This window comes from Trichomycterus rosablanca, chromosome 1, assembly GCF_030014385.1.
Source record: "Trichomycterus rosablanca isolate fTriRos1 chromosome 1, fTriRos1.hap1, whole genome shotgun sequence".
Taxonomy (NCBI): domain Eukaryota; kingdom Metazoa; phylum Chordata; class Actinopteri; order Siluriformes; family Trichomycteridae; genus Trichomycterus; species Trichomycterus rosablanca.
The window spans coordinates 77,033,154-77,048,991 of NC_085988.1; the positions used below are offsets into that span (position 1 = coordinate 77,033,154).

The 15,838-nt window shown below is 39.7% G+C and overlaps 1 protein-coding gene across 2 annotated transcripts in view; it reads right to left on the reverse strand.

Moving 5' to 3' along the window:
- Positions 1 to 5,982: 5,982 nt before the first annotated feature.
- trim24 (tripartite motif containing 24) overlaps positions 5,983 to 15,838 on the reverse strand; it is a 42,013-nt gene continuing 32,157 nt past the window's right edge. For both annotated transcript variants that reach the window (XM_062996448.1, XM_062996447.1), the window contains exons 14-18: positions 11,871 to 12,103; positions 9,989 to 10,121; positions 9,795 to 9,869; positions 9,549 to 9,704; positions 5,983 to 8,099 (exon numbers count right to left, since the gene is read on the reverse strand). In XM_062996448.1, the coding sequence (XP_062852518.1) occupies positions 7,710 to 8,099; positions 9,549 to 9,704; positions 9,795 to 9,869; positions 9,989 to 10,121; positions 11,871 to 12,103 (987 nt within the window). In that variant the 3' untranslated portion in view covers positions 5,983 to 7,709. The remainder of the gene's footprint in view (positions 8,100 to 9,548; positions 9,705 to 9,794; positions 9,870 to 9,988; positions 10,122 to 11,870; positions 12,104 to 15,838) is intronic.

A 15,838-nucleotide genomic window follows, 5' to 3' on the forward strand; every position in this document is an offset into this window, starting at 1 on the left:
AAGCAAACCCTTTTAATGCACAACATGGGTCAAAAATGACCCATATTCATCCATTCAAGAATATTTTCATATGCACATTTGTCAGTTATTCATGTATTTGCTGTCTTAGCTAATAAAAGCTATCTATACTAGAATATGTAAACAGCTAGCAAGCAAATAGTATTGGACATATTCAAGATTCAAGAGCCTAATCTTTGGTTGTCTTTCAAAAGATCAGTAAATATGTTTTTGACTACAAACACTTACAAATGTCAGTAGTTTCTGTCAAATGCCATAGTAAATACATAAGGGTCATTTTTGACCCATGTTGTGCGTTAGAAGGGTAGTGATACAAAAATTCTTTTTATTAAAAAAGCAAAAAATACAAAACTGAAATAAGGATTTGTGATGATCAAAAACAAGTTAATTGAAAAATTAATGGAAGCTTGAATGACGAAATTAATAGATTAAAAAGATATAGAAGATATAGAAAATAAAAACTCAGATGGGTCACTTTTGACTATCTTGACTATTTGAATATAATTTTAAAAAAGCTGAAAGGAAATTCAAATGAAAATGGCCACATGCATTACCTAGCAAAAAGTTGACAAAAATGTTAACCAAATTATGGGCTATATTACAAAAAGAAAGACAACCCAGTGTAATACAGAAGAAAAAAACAGCCAGGTAAAAACTAAGATCAGAAAAAGCTATACATTTAGTAATTATATGTTGGACCTTACCTTGTGCAGAAAGAATTCTATACAAAGTACAAAACATCACAGTCCACAACAGATCCATTGCATTAAACATCACTCAGACTCAGTACTGACTCTTTATATGTGGTGGAGTTTCTGGCTGCCTCACAATAGGCTGAGAAAAGATGGGCTGTGTTCCAATTACTCTTCTATGTACTTGTTCACTGGATGCTAGTAAGAACACTGTTTCTCAGTGGGAACCATCAGGTAGAGTAGAAGTCAAACGTTCACAGAGAGATTTTTTTATTTATTTCATTTTCATGCTTTATCCTGGTCAATGTTGTGGTGGGTCCGGCTTTCCCAGAATCAATGGACGCAATGCAGCAACACACCACAGACAGGACACCAATCATTCCAGCCAAGGGCCTCGACCATCCCTTCCTGACATAGCCAATCATGTTTGTAGGTAGACCAATTACCAGCCAATAGCACCACTGGGGATTTGAACCCTGCACCACACAAGCGCTACTACTTTTACTCCCAACCCCCAAACCCCCCAGAAATTAAACAGACAGCTAACCTGTAGGGTTTCTTTTAAAATATGAGAGAATCTGTTGCTATAAAATATTTTTACAAAATAATACACAGATTAGGTCAGTGGTGTAGCAAGTTCTAGAATGTAACTTAATCTTGTAGCATGGCCCCCTGATTTCATTGTTTGAGATTATATTTTGGACATGGGCCGATGACTTTGCTGTGCAAATATGCATTGATTACCAAAAAAAACTGCACTGGACTAAAAAATCTCCAGATGTTTCACACATAATTTAAGAACAACCATAAAACAATAAATCTGATCATAAATTAGAAGCTACTGTAAAATGGGTGACAATTTTTTTTGTCTATATGATCATTACAAACTTTTGGTTACACTTTTGGTTACACAAGTGCTGATGTTGGAGCAGGGCTGTAGTTCTTATTAAGCGCCCTACTTAGTGGTCAAGTACACATATTGTAACACAGCCAGTTCCTCAAAGGCACCTTTAGACCGGAGGTGCTTATCTTACTTTCCTCATTTACAAGGTCAGATCACAAGATCACGATTAACATCTAAAGTAACAAGATAGAATCCAGTGATTGCATTAACTCTTAAAAACATTTGATCATCATTTATACTCATCCTACACAACAGACTGAGGCTGGATCTTAAAGATGCAAATGATCCAAGTGCTAAAAGGGCAGAATGCATTCTGAAGACGACCAGTCCACAGAGTTGGGACACTTAAAAAAGTAAACATGGGCTGATGACTAAATAAACTAAATAAATATGATACACTATATGACCAAAGTATTTTGACTTGACCATGAGCTTGTTGGACATCCTGTCTAAAAAACAAATGGTATTAAAATACAGTGACCACCATGTGATCTTTCAGCTATAACAACAGTCACTCCACTTCAGTCAAAAGAGCATTTGTATGGCTGGGCACTGACGTTGTTAAGTACACGGATCAGCCATAACATTAAAACCACCTCCTTGTATCTACACTCACTGTCCATTTTATCAGCTCCACTCACCATATAGAAGCACTTTGTAGTTCTACAATTACTGACTGTAGTCCATCTGTTTCTCTACATACCTTTTTAACCTGGTTTCCCCCTGTTCTTCAATGGTCAGGACCCCCATAGGACCACCACAGAGCAGGTATTATTTAGGTGGTGGATGATTCTCAGCACTGCAGTGACACTGACATGGTGGTGGTGTGTTAGTGTGTGTTGTGCTGGTATGAGTGGATCAGACACAGCAGCGCTGCTGGAGTTTTTAAATACCGTGTCAACTCACTGTCCACACTATTAGACACTCCTACCTGGTTGGTCCACCTTGTAGATGTAAAGACAGAGCTGATCACTCATCTATTGCTGCCGTTTGAGTCGGTCATCTTCTAGACCTTCATCAGTGGTCACAGGACGCTGCCCACGGGGCGCTGTTGGCTAGACATTTTTGGTTGGTGGACTATTCTCAGTCCAGCAGTGACAGTGAGGTGTTTAAAAATTCCAGCAGCGCTGCTGTGTCTTATCCACTCATACCAGCACAACACAAACTAACACACCACCACCATGTCATTGTCACTGCAGTGCTGAGAATGATCCACCACCCAAATAATACCTGCTCTGTGGTGGTCCTGACCATTGAAGAACAGCATGAAAGGGGGCTAACAATGCATGCAGAGAAACAGATGGACTACAGTCAGTAATTGTAGAACTACCAAGTGCTCCTATATGGTAAGTGGAGCTGATAAAATGGACAGTGAGTGTAGAAACAAGGAGGTGGTTTTAATGTTATGGCTGATTGGTGTCTCACTTGATGTTTCAGTTAATTCCAAAGTTGTTCAGTGGAGCTGAGGTCAGGGCTCTGTGCAGGACACTGAGTTTCTTTACACAAAGCTTTTCTTCATGTCTTTATAGATCTTGCTTTGTGCACAGGGGCACAGTCATGCTGGAAAAGGAATCATATAATTTTCTTCATATAATTGACTTATTAAATCTGTTAGCAATTGTTGTGGTTGAAACATGAATTCAATTATTAGAAGGGGCGTCTCAATACTTTTGTCCATGCAGTATGTATGTACATAAAATGTAATGCTTTATAAGACATGAAAAAGGGCAACACATTCAGAATCAAATTCAATTTAAAAATGCTAATATGAAACACATGCTATTTATTAACATGAGCATCACATTATTCACTGCACCATTCTGTCCTCAGAAAATGTCCAATTTGGTAACAGACATAAGAATTTTGTGTTTATTTCATTTTACTTATTTGATAGACTTACCGAGCACTTTATTAGGCACACCCATCTGATACATACATGCATTGATAGTTTAATAAGCTCCACCTACTATACAGATGAACTTAGTGGGTATACAATGACTGACTGTAGTCCATCTGTGGCTCTGTACACTTTGTCACTCTTCTGTAACCCATTTATCAGTTGAAGGAGGCCCCCATGAGACCATAACCAACCAGATAGTGTTTGTGTGGTGGAGCATTCTCAGCACTGCAATGACACTAATATGATAATAACATGCTAGTGTGTGTGTGTGTGTGTTTGGGTCTGAGTGTAACAGGTGCAGCAGTGTTGTTGGGATTTTTAACACGGTTGAAACTTTATTAGGAACGCTCGTTGTGGGTGTACAGTTTACATGCAAACTCTTGCTTTAGTATTTAATCAGTGAACACTATCAAAATACTGTTGGTTTTGTATTTCTGGTTTTATCTCTGTTTATTTTCCCCCCAGTATTGACACTGAGGTGTTTAAAAACAGTTAATACACTCCTTCCTTTGTGCTTCGGTGGAACCAGTGCAGCGGGCTCGAATTCACAAGCTTGAATTTCAGCAGAGCCACCGAACTGGCTGGGTACACACACACACAAAGTCAAGCTTGAGAGATCAAAGGTCAAACAGAGTCCCCTTTCACTGATACTGTGATGCGATCTACAGAACTGATCCGGGTGCCTACACCAGAGACGTGTCAGAAGGGATGTGTGATCCAGCTCTCTGATCAAACTGGGGGTTGTGCAAGCAGCAGTGAATTAATAATTGAGAATTGGACATGACCAGATTGGTAAAAATAAATAAATAAAATAATAATGTTAAATGTCTTGAAAGAGTAAAATAATAATATTTAGGACCATGTAACTTAGGAATCAACAGAATTTAATAATTGATTTAAGGACCTGCAGACAGCCCATCAATTTTTTTCCTTAGAGGCTTTTTAAAAGATTTTCTTTTGGGGTTGTGCCTAAAGCCAACAGTTTTTTTAGTACTTCATTGTTTTCGCTACAGTTCTAATTTACAGTGGTGTTAAAAAAAATAGCAGTCCAACACCATTAACCTGATAAATCACTGTTTTTAGAAGAAAAGCTATTTCTACATAGCAAAAAAAATTTACTTGAAAGTGTAGTAGAGTATTGAAAACAAAACAAACCCAACAATTAGAACATGCATGCCGCTCATTCTGAGTAATCGAAGCATTGATTGAAAGGGGGTTGTTCAAAATAATAGCAGTGAGGATTTCAACTGGTGATAGCATTCATTCTGCAGAAAAACGGGTGTAAATTTTGGCCCTTATGTAATGTAGGAGGGGGGCAAATGTTGCACATGTTAGTCATAGCACATTTCCTTCTGAAATACTGGGTAAAATGGGTTGTTCCAGACATTGTTCTGATGAACAGCATACTTTGATTAAAAAGTTGATTGTAGAGGGAAAAACATACAGAGAAGTGCAGCAAATTATCGCCTGCTCAGCTAAAATGATCTCAAATGCCTTGAAGTGACAACCAAACCTGAAAGACGCAGAAGGAAGCGTGGAACTACTGTTCGAATAGATAAAAAATAGCCAAAATGGCAAAGGTTCAGCCAGTGATCACCTCCAGAAAGATCAAGGAACATCTGGAGTTCCCAGTGAGTACAGAAGATGATTAAGTGAAGCCAATTTACCAGCAAGAACTCCTTACAAAGTCCCGTTGTTAAGAAGAAGACGCGTCCTGAATGGGGTAAAATTTCCCAAAGAACACATTGACTGGTCCAAAGAGAAATGGCTCAACATTTTGTGGACTGATGAAAGCAAAATTTTTCTTTTTGGGTCTACCTCAATCCCATAGAGAACTGGTGGGCTGAAATCTGAAACACGTTCTTTTGAGACAAAACCTAAAATTGCAGAAGAACTGTGGAATGTAGTTTAATCATCCTGGACTGGAATACCTGTTCAGAGGTGCCATAAGTTGGTCGACTCCATGCAACACAGATCTCAGAAACAATTATTATGCCACTAAATATTAGTTCAGTAATTTAAAGTAAAGTTTATACATTTTTTGAGTTTTTAAAGAAAAATGCTGCACTGCTATTTTTTTGAACAGCCTAATATTAATTTTTTTAACTTTATGTTAAGGATTAACACAAACTGGCTAAATGTTGTTAATGTTTTGATTTAGAATTGAATGTGTAGTATTTTCAGTGCATTTGCATTTATGGAAATAAAACTTATTATAATGATTTTGTGCTTTATTCACTTTTTTAAAATCACTGCTATTTTTTTGAACACTACTGTACATGCATTGACCCAATCTATACCTTCTCCAAGCTTATTGACTATTTTCTTATAGACCTAAAGGTTTAGCTCTAGATCACAGGTCTGCATGTACATCAGAAACAACTAATCAGGACGCACATCAGATGGACTGGTTTTTATCATCATCATTCTTACGGTAAGGACGGGACTAGAACAGATTTATCCCAGAGTTTGTTTAGATGTTTATTAGGATTTTAACGTGATTTTTTTACACTTTTGGTTACATTCATGACAGGAACGGTAGTTACTCATTACACAAGATTCATCAGTTCACAAGGTTATATCGAACACAGTCATGGACAATTTAGTGTTTTCAATTCACCTCACTTGCACGTCTTTGGGAGGAAACTGGAGCACCCGGAGGAAACCCACGCAGACACAGGGAGAACATGCAAATTCCACACAGAAAGGGCCCAGACCGCCCCACCTGCTGTGAGGCGACAGTGCTACCCACTTAGCCACCGTGCCACCCTTGTTTAGATGTGAATTATACATATAAGAATTCACTTCATTGTTTATTAAAACGAAATAAAAAAAGATCAACTACTTAATGATTATTTATAAGTTGTGTTTATGGCACACTAGGTTAGAGGGCAGGTACCACCTCTTGTAGTTTTGGTAGTTTAGCCTAGGGTAGCAATTAGCTTTTGTTTTTAGGTAGGTTAGAGCCTAAACATACAGCCTAGTGTAGTTTGTTTAATTATTTACTTTTCTTTGGTACTGTCCATGTTCTTTCTCCCAGGTTTGTCCACCAACATTATCACTTGCTTGTGTTTTGTATATGCATTTGTGGTGTTATCTGGTGTTGTAGATGACTTGTTATTTCATTAAAACCTTCATCATCATTCGTGCTGGTCTTGTTACTGGTTGTTTAACACCTTTATCTACACAACCCACCTTTGTGGACGTATCAACATCATTATACTTTGTTTATGATGTCATACCCATTGAAGTATGCACAGGATCAAGGATAAAGGCAAAACTGCATCCAAAGTGTTCAAACTTTCCTGACTGAAAAATGACTGGCTGGACCAGTAAGCGCATTCACTACAATGTAAAGGAATAAGAATGTAAAATAATTCTGCTGTTGCAAAATGTACACTGGACTAAATACGAGCATTTTGATTTACTGAGCACTTTATTAGGCACACCCATCTGGAATATACATGCATTGATAGTTTACTAAGCTCCACCTACTATACAGATGAACTTAGTGGGTATACAATGACTGACTGTAGTCCATCTGTGGCTCTGTACACTTTGTCACTCCTCTGTTGCCTATTTATCAGTAGAAAGAGGCCCCCATGAGACCATAACCACATGGTGTTTGTGTGGTGGAGCACACAATCAAGAATTAAGGCAAATCTGCATCCAAGAGTGCAAACTTTCCTGACTGAAAAATGACTTGCTCGTCCGGTAAGCACATTCATTACAATCTCAAGGAATAAGATTGTAAATTAACTAGCTCAATGCTCAAAATTCACACTTTTTAAAACACCACATTATACCAAAATCAACTGTTTTTCATTTTATATTTCATTTATTTTGTGTGCCTGTTTCCAGAGTACCTGATCAAATTAAACTCAGAAACAACACAAATAAATATACATAAAGCAAATCAAAATGTTGATACTTTGGAGATGTCATATTCAACACTGATACAGTATTCAAGATTGCAAGAATTCAAAAACAATAATTACTACTTTTTACACCTGCTTAAATTGTGCCTATTTTACATACCCTAATGAGCAATACTGCTCTTTTTTGTCATGATTATTTATCCATTATTATTATTATTATTGCAAATCTAACCCACTGTCTGTAGAGTGGAGTGGGAGAAGGACAGCAACGTAAAAATCGAACAAGACGGTTTGGCAAAACTATTTCGGTAGTCCAATCAACCTTCCTGATCCTTTCCATCACTCTGCTCCTGGGCTGTATTTTTAGGGCTGCAGCTTTCTGGTGGTTTCTCTGAGCTCACTGTATTCTCTACAGGTTCCTCTGACTGAGGTTCTTCCTTTGGAGGACTATCATCGTTGCCTTCCACAGTCTCCTCCACCGCAGGGACTTCTGGAGAGGTCGTTTTTGGTGAAGGAGCTACCGGTTCTTCTGGATCTTTTGGGGATGAGACTGCCTGTGCAGGTTCGGGTGCAGGTTCGGGTTCCGGTTCTGAAGCAGCTTGTTCAGACTTAACATCGGCGAAGGTCTGGTCTGGATACAGGACCTTGAGTTGTTCTTCAAAAAAACTCTCCAGATTCGCTCCAACGCTGGACATCTCCACGTCCTCCTGAAACAGCAAACAAGAGTGAGTTACAATTCACTCTCACACTGAGCTGCTTGTGTGTGTAAGTAATCTGGAGCTCAGCTGTCAATTTAAATCAAGTGCCAACTCTTAAAATGTATTTAAATAAATATTTTAATTAGACTGCATCCATCAATTGATGACTGATTTGTTTGTCAATTGGTTAATAATTACCATTCCCACTACTATTATTAAATAAATTTCTTGTTGAAAAGAAATGCCCAGCAGTATGAACACATATTGTTACTTATAATGTATTAAATTTAGTTTTATGCCTATAATTAGAGATAGAATAAATGGAAGCTACAATACACAGCACAGCCTCCCTTAACAATTGAATGTAAACCTAGAACAACCAGCAACAGTGCAAGCCTTCATGCTCCACCTCAAATACGAAAATGCTTGTTTGTGTTTTGACGATGCTCAAATTCATCCATGTTTGTTTTCATGGCATGCCTCTTTTTTTAACCAACCAATCACAGGCGTTGTCGCGTAAAAGAGGTTCTTGTTCCACAGAGGGGGGAAGTGGGGGTCTGGTCTCCCTTTAGCAGGTAGTTATAAGTAAGTTTGGTGTGTCCTATATGGCATCTTGTGTGATTTGTACCTATCACTTTGGGGTACTAAATTCTGTCTTTTATAGTAGGATGGATCTCTTAAGAGTTTATTGGTGATAAACATTTCCCATACTTTTATCATTTCTACCTATAATTTAGTTCCTACCTAGTAAAAGTCTTTTTAGGTACTGATGTAAATAATATTTCATAAAAGGCACATCATTCCTGTTACTTATTATACAGTCACTGCTTATGCAGCACTTTCACTGACAAAAAAATACTGTTCACCCAGATCTTCAACACATTTATAAATACACATCTTTGTAAAAATATACAAGAAAAATTACACAAAAACCTCGTAAAGCCTCATTCGCTCTCAAACCGTGCAGAAGTCGTCCCGGTTAGGGTAGTGCAGATTAGAAAGTTCTGTACAGACGTCGTTAAAAAAAGGAAGTCGGCTTTTTCACTTCACGCTTCGTTTACAGACGCAGAGTAAGCCCAGATTCTAGATTATCTACATCTACTCTGGCAGCTAGAGAATCAGAAGAATATCAATCTGCCTGTCATGCTTTTCTCCACCAACCGCCAACCGCATACACTGCTGTGGTGTATGCTTTTATGGCTGGTCTGAGATCAGATGGTAGGTAAGGACACTGTTGGAGCGGGGACATTAAGTGTTGAGACGTGTCAAGTCTGTTTTTCTGCAAGTTGTTTCCTTTAAGTGACCTGGAATCCAGCAGAACTTTATGTCATGACCTTGGCTTTTTAGCTGCTTCAGTTATTGGGTGATGATAGCTATTATTAGGTGTGTGGAATATGAGATGCTAAATACAGAAGGCAATGCCTATAAGGTATCACCTTAAGAGAAAAGATTTCTTACCTTGTGAAAAGTGGCACAGTTTTTAAAAATAAGCCTGATGTCTACCACAAAGTCCTTGGTGCTCCTGTAACTGGCGCTCCCCCTGCCTTCTAGTTTGCTTTTCACAATAGACAAGTCCATCGGTGTTTTAATGATCTCGCTGTATTCTGGCATAGTCTGCAAATTACAAAAACAAAACAAAGTGTTGTATAAGTATAAAATATACAAAAATGGTCATAAAAGTTAATGCAATATAGGCAAATTTACCAATGGTGTAATAGGCTCCTGGAAATCAGTGCTGAGTTCATTGCAGTAAATGCGAAGCAACATTCTCTCACATTTCTGTTTGAAGAATAAACATGAACAAACTGTTGTGAGAAATTTAGCTCTTCATGTAACCAAGCATAAGTATTTTATTTACTGTAAAGTAGCACAAAAGAAAGTGAAATACAGAACCATACCCGTCTGTCCACAGCTGTAAATGTTTCTGAATCAGGATCTGGTTTCATGTTACTGGAACCCCCTCCGCTATCAGTGTCGTACTCCATTTCAGGTGAATTCAGGTCCCGACAGAACGAGCAGTACCATTCACCACTGCAAACAGGAAAGAGGCAGGGAGAGGTTGGCATAAGAAAAATGTGTCATTGGACTGAGCAAAAGTCTAAAATATCTGACAGATGTGTATGAGCACCCTGAAAGCTGTAGCTTTGACCCATGTTATTTCAATACATACTTTAGCTACTGTTATTTTACTATCCAGAGTTATTCAAATGGTTCCCTTGGTTCATCTAACTGCTGGTGTTACCTTGCCTGACATACACTGATCAGCCATAACATTAAAACCACCTCCATGTTTCTACACTCACTGTCCATTTTATCAGCTCCACTTACAATATAGAAGCAATTTGTAGTTCTACAATTACTGACTGTAGTCCATCTGTTTCTCTGCATGCTTTGTTAGCCCCCTTTCATGCTGTTCTTCAATGGTCAGGACTCTCCCAGGACCACTACAGAGTAGGTATTATTTGGGTGGTGGATGCATCTCAGCACTGCAGTGACACTGACATGGTGGTGGTGTGTTAGTGTGTGTTGTGCTGGTATGAGTGGATCAGACACAGCAGCGCTGCTGGAGTTTTTAAACACCTCACTGTCACTGCTGGACTGAGAATAGTCCACCAACCAAAAATATCCAGCTAACAGCGCCCCGTGGGCAGCGCCCTGTGACCACTGATGAAGGTTTAGAAGATGACCAACTCAAACGGCAGCAATAGATGAGCGATCGTCTCTGACTTTACATCAACAAGGTGGACCAAGTAGGTAGGAGTGTCTAATAGAGTGGACAGTGAGTGGACACGGTATTTAAAAACTCCAGCAGCAGCTGCTGTGTCTAACTAACACACCACCACCATGTCACCACCATGTCACCACCATGTCACCACCATGAGAATCATCCACCACCTAAATAATGCCTGCTCTCTGGTGGTCCTGGGAGAGTCCTGACCATTGAAGAACAGGGTGAAAGCAGGCTAAAAAAGCATGCAAAGAAACAGATGGACTACAGTCAGTAATTGTAGAACTACAAAGAGCTTCTATATGGTAAGTAGAGCTGATAAAATGGACAGTGAGTGTAGAAACAAGGAGGTGGTTTTAAACAGTGCAGCACTGGGTTGTAATGTGTAACACATTAAACTTGTGAGTATTGCGCAATGGAAAAGGCAAAAATGTTAAAACATTAAGGGATCTGAATACTTTTGAATCCCCTGTATGTTTTAGAGCCACATGTTTCTGTCTTGACAACGCACTTTTCTAGGAAGTCCCTGCTTGTTTCAGTGACTTTGTAGCTTTCTTTGGGTCGATTATGAACTTTTGGAACCTTTCATGCTTGAATGAATGAGGCATGCTTATGCAAGCTAGCAAAAGATGTGAGTTACACAGTAAAAAATGAATATACATAATCTATGCCATTTGTAATACGTAATAAGAAGTTGTAGTTTTGTATAAATTACAATGTTTAAAATAAATTCTAGTGTGTCGGAGTGGGGGGAAAACTGCATTGCATTCAACTTCATTGTCATTGAGAAAGTACAAGTACAAGCCTACGAAATGCAATTAGCAGCCGAAACAGTGAGAATATGAGAATATGAATAAATGCAAGTGATGATAAGGCATATGTATAATGCGCAAATATAGATAAAATAAGGTGAATTAATGAAATGAAAGTGCAAAAGGCAGAATTGAAGTGAATATTATGAAACTGTAGATACCACGAAAACCAGACAAATAATGAAGTATAACTTGCTGATGGCTGATGCATTTTAAAAGAGCTGGATCAGTTCTGGTTACCTTGGGGAGGCGGTAAGAGTGGGGATATGACAGCTGAGATGGAAGACTTTAGGACATTTATCACAGCAGAGCAGCTCGCCTCCGTTCTGACAGACTGCACACCAGTCCTCATTAGGGTCCTCCTCACCGCCAGGGTTCCTCTGCTGTCCTCCTGTAGGAGTTGAACCCTGCTGCGGCGTCTGAGACTGAACCCCAGTGCTGTCTGGAAGACTGGCTTTGGAAGTGGTCTTAACCTGTCATGAGAAAACAAATGCACACAAGATTATTAAAACATCAAAATACAGATCTGTTGGAATGCAATCAGAAAAAACAGCAATTTCAATGTTTTAACATCTGTAATCTGCTGCAAGGATTGATGGTGACCTTGGTTACATAATCATGTACACTATGTGGTCAAAAAAACATAGACATCCCTCCTAATCATAGAGTTTTAGTCACACCCACTGCTATACAAACACATGATATAGTTCTAACTTTGTGGCAACATTAGAGTAATGCCAAGTTCACACTACACAACTTTTAAGTTGTTCAGGTCGCCGTACAGTTCACACTACACGACTGGCTCTCTCGGGCGTCTTCCCAGTCCATGTGCTTTTCACACTACATGACTGATCGGCGATAGGGGGTTTCACACTGCATGATCTACCATCAGGAGGAATCACAGATGAGACTGTCTGGTCTCCCAAACTACGTTTTGTCACCAAAACAAACGCGAGAAGTGATGAGGATGTGCAGCATAAAAGCAAAGAGGAAAAATAAATTAATCTGAGTTGATTTGGCTATGCAACCAGCAGGGATTGTCAGTTCTGTAGTAAGTTGGAGGTTAATAAATATTTTTTTTTTGCAATGCAACGTTGGTGTTATGTTTTGTCAAGAACGATAAGGTCAGAAATACTGTAAAACTTGTGTGTGCCGATACATTCTGATATAAATTATATTATGCCCCTGTCCCACGTTTTACAACTCTTACCCTGCCAGTCACCTGACTGAGATCCAGATATTTAGCATGCTAGATAACGCTCTTCAGTAGCCGAGCGCTCAGCGAGCCGCTTGGATCAAGTCGTTGAGCAGGTCACATAGCGATCAAAAGTCGAGTTGCCTCCGAGCCGGCAAATCTAGGGGCGACCAGTCGGCAAGCGAAAATCAGGGCAAAAATCGTGTAGTGTGAACTAGGCATGAGTACGTTTTTTTTTATTACAGCATGACGTGGCCGTTGTGCACAAGGCGAGGTCAATGAGGACACAGTTTGACAAGTTTAGTCAGTCAGAGGGAACAGAATGTCTCTAGAGCCTTGACCTCAACCCAACCTTAACTAAACACCTGTGGGATGAACTGGAACTTTGAATGTAAGCCAAGATTTTTTGCTATAGGCACAATTTCCCAGACACACTTTACAGTGTGGAAAGTAGTTCCAGGAGAGTCAGTGATATTGTTATTTATTACACATGAGCTCACTCACTGTCCATTTTATCAACTCCACTTACCATATAAAAGCACTCTGTAGTTCTACAATTACTGACTGTAGTCCATCTGTTTCTCCAACTGTAACTGACTACGAATAAATGGACACTGGTGGACTCTCTTAGTTTAAAACTAAATAAGCTAAAATCTGCATCCCTATTAAATATAAAAATCACTAGATTCCAACAAAACACAAGCCTATTAAATATGCCCAAAATTACAACCCCATTAAATATGCCTAAATTTGCATACATACAGTGTATCACAAAAGTGAGTACACCCCTCACATTTCTGCAAATATTTCATTATATCTTTTCATGGGACAACACTATAGACATGAAACTTGGATATAACTTAGAGTAGTCAGTGTACAACTTGTATAGCAGTGTAGATTTACTGTCTTCTGAAAATAACTCAACACACAGCCATTAATGTCTAAATAGCTGGCAACATAAGTGAGTACACCCCACAGTGAACATGTCCAAATTGTGCCCAAATGTGTCGTTGTCCCTCCCTGGTGTCATGTGTCAAGGTCCCAGGTGTAAATGGGGAGCAGGGCTGTTAAATTTGGTGTTTTGGGTACAATTCTCTCATACTGGCCACTGGATATTCAACATGGCACCTCATGGCAAAGAACTCTCTGAGGATGTGAGAAATAGAATTGTTGCTCTCCACAAAGATGGCCTGGGCTATAAGAAGATTGCTAACACCCTGAAACTGAGCTACAGCATGGTGGCCAAGGTCATACAGCGGTTTTCCAGGACAGGTTCCACTCGGAACAGGCTTCGCCAGGGTCGACCAAAGAAGTTGAGTCCACGTGTTCGGCGTCATATCCAGAGGTTGGCTTTAAAAAATAGACACATGAGTGCTGCCAGCATTGCTGCAGAGGTTGAAGACGTGGGAGGTCAGCCTGTCAGTGCTCAGACCATACGCCGCACACTGCATCAACTCGGTCTGCATGGTCGTCATCCCAGAAGGAAGCTGACGCACAAGAAAGCCCGCAAACAGTTTGCTGAAGACAAGCAGTCCAAGAACATGGATTACTGGAATGCCCTGTGGTCTGACGAGACCAAGATAAACTTGTTTGGCTCAGATGGTGTCCAGCATGTGTGGCGGCGTCCTGGTGAGAAGTACCAAGACAACTGTATCTTGCCTACAGTCAAGCATGGTGGTGGTAGCATCATGGTCTTGGGCTGCATGAGTGTTGCTGGCACTGGGGAGCTGCGGTTCATTCAGGGAAACATGAATTCCAACATGTACTGTGACATTCTGAAACAGAGCATGATCCCCTCCCTTCGAAAACTGGGCCTCATGGCAGTTTTCCAACAGGATAACGACCCCAAACACAACCTCCAAGATGACAACTGCCTTGCTGAGGAAGCTGAAGGTAAAGGTGATGGACTAAACCCAATTGAGCACCTGTGGCGCATCCTCAAGTGGAAGGTGGAGGAGTTCAAGGTGTCTAACATCCACCATCTCCGTGATGTCATCATGGAGGAGTGGAAGAGGATTCCAGTAGCAACCTGTGCAGCTCTGGTGAATTCCATGCCCAGGAGGGTTAAGGCAGTGCTGGATAATAATGGTGGTCACACAAAATATTGACACTTTGGGCACAATTTGGAAATGTTCACTGTGGGGTGTACTCACTTATGTTGCCAGCTATTTAGACATTAATGGCTGTGTGTTGAGTTATTTTCAGAAGACAGTAAATCTACACTGCTATACAAGCTGTACACTGACTACTCTAAGTTATATCCAAGTTTTAGTTCTATAGTGTTGTCCCATGAAAAGATATAATAAAATATTTGCAGAAATGTGAGGGGTATCACTTTTGTGATACACTGTATATGTAAAAAAAACACATTCGAATTGAATATACCCAAAACGACAAACCTATTAAATATGCATAAAAACGCAACCCTATTACATATGCCCAAAAAAAGAATCGCATCACTATTAAATGATCAAAACAGCAACACTATTACATACACCAATTAGGCATAACATTAAAACCACCTCCTTGTTTCTGCACTCACTGTCCATTTTATCAGCTCCACTTTGTAGTTCTACAATTACTGACTGTTGTCCATCTGTTTCTCTACATACTTTCATGCTGTTCTTCAATGGTCAGGACTCTCCCAGGACCACTACAGAGCAGGTATTATTTGGGTGGTGGATCATTCTCAGCACTGCAGTGACACTGACATGGTGGTGGTGTGTTAGTGTGTGTTGTGCTGGTATGAGTGGATCAGACACAGCAATGCTGCTGGAGTTTTTAAACACCTCACTGTCCCTGCTGGACTGATAATAGTCCACCAACCAAAAATATCCAGCCAAAAGCACCCTGTGGGCAGCGACCTGTGACCACTGATGAAGGTCTAGAACAGGGGTATTCAACTAAAATTTAAAGGGGTCCAGTTAGAGAAAATTTCTTGAAGCAAAGGTCCGGAATGTTTTATATATATATACAGTGTATCACAAAAGTGAGTACACCCCTCACATTTCTG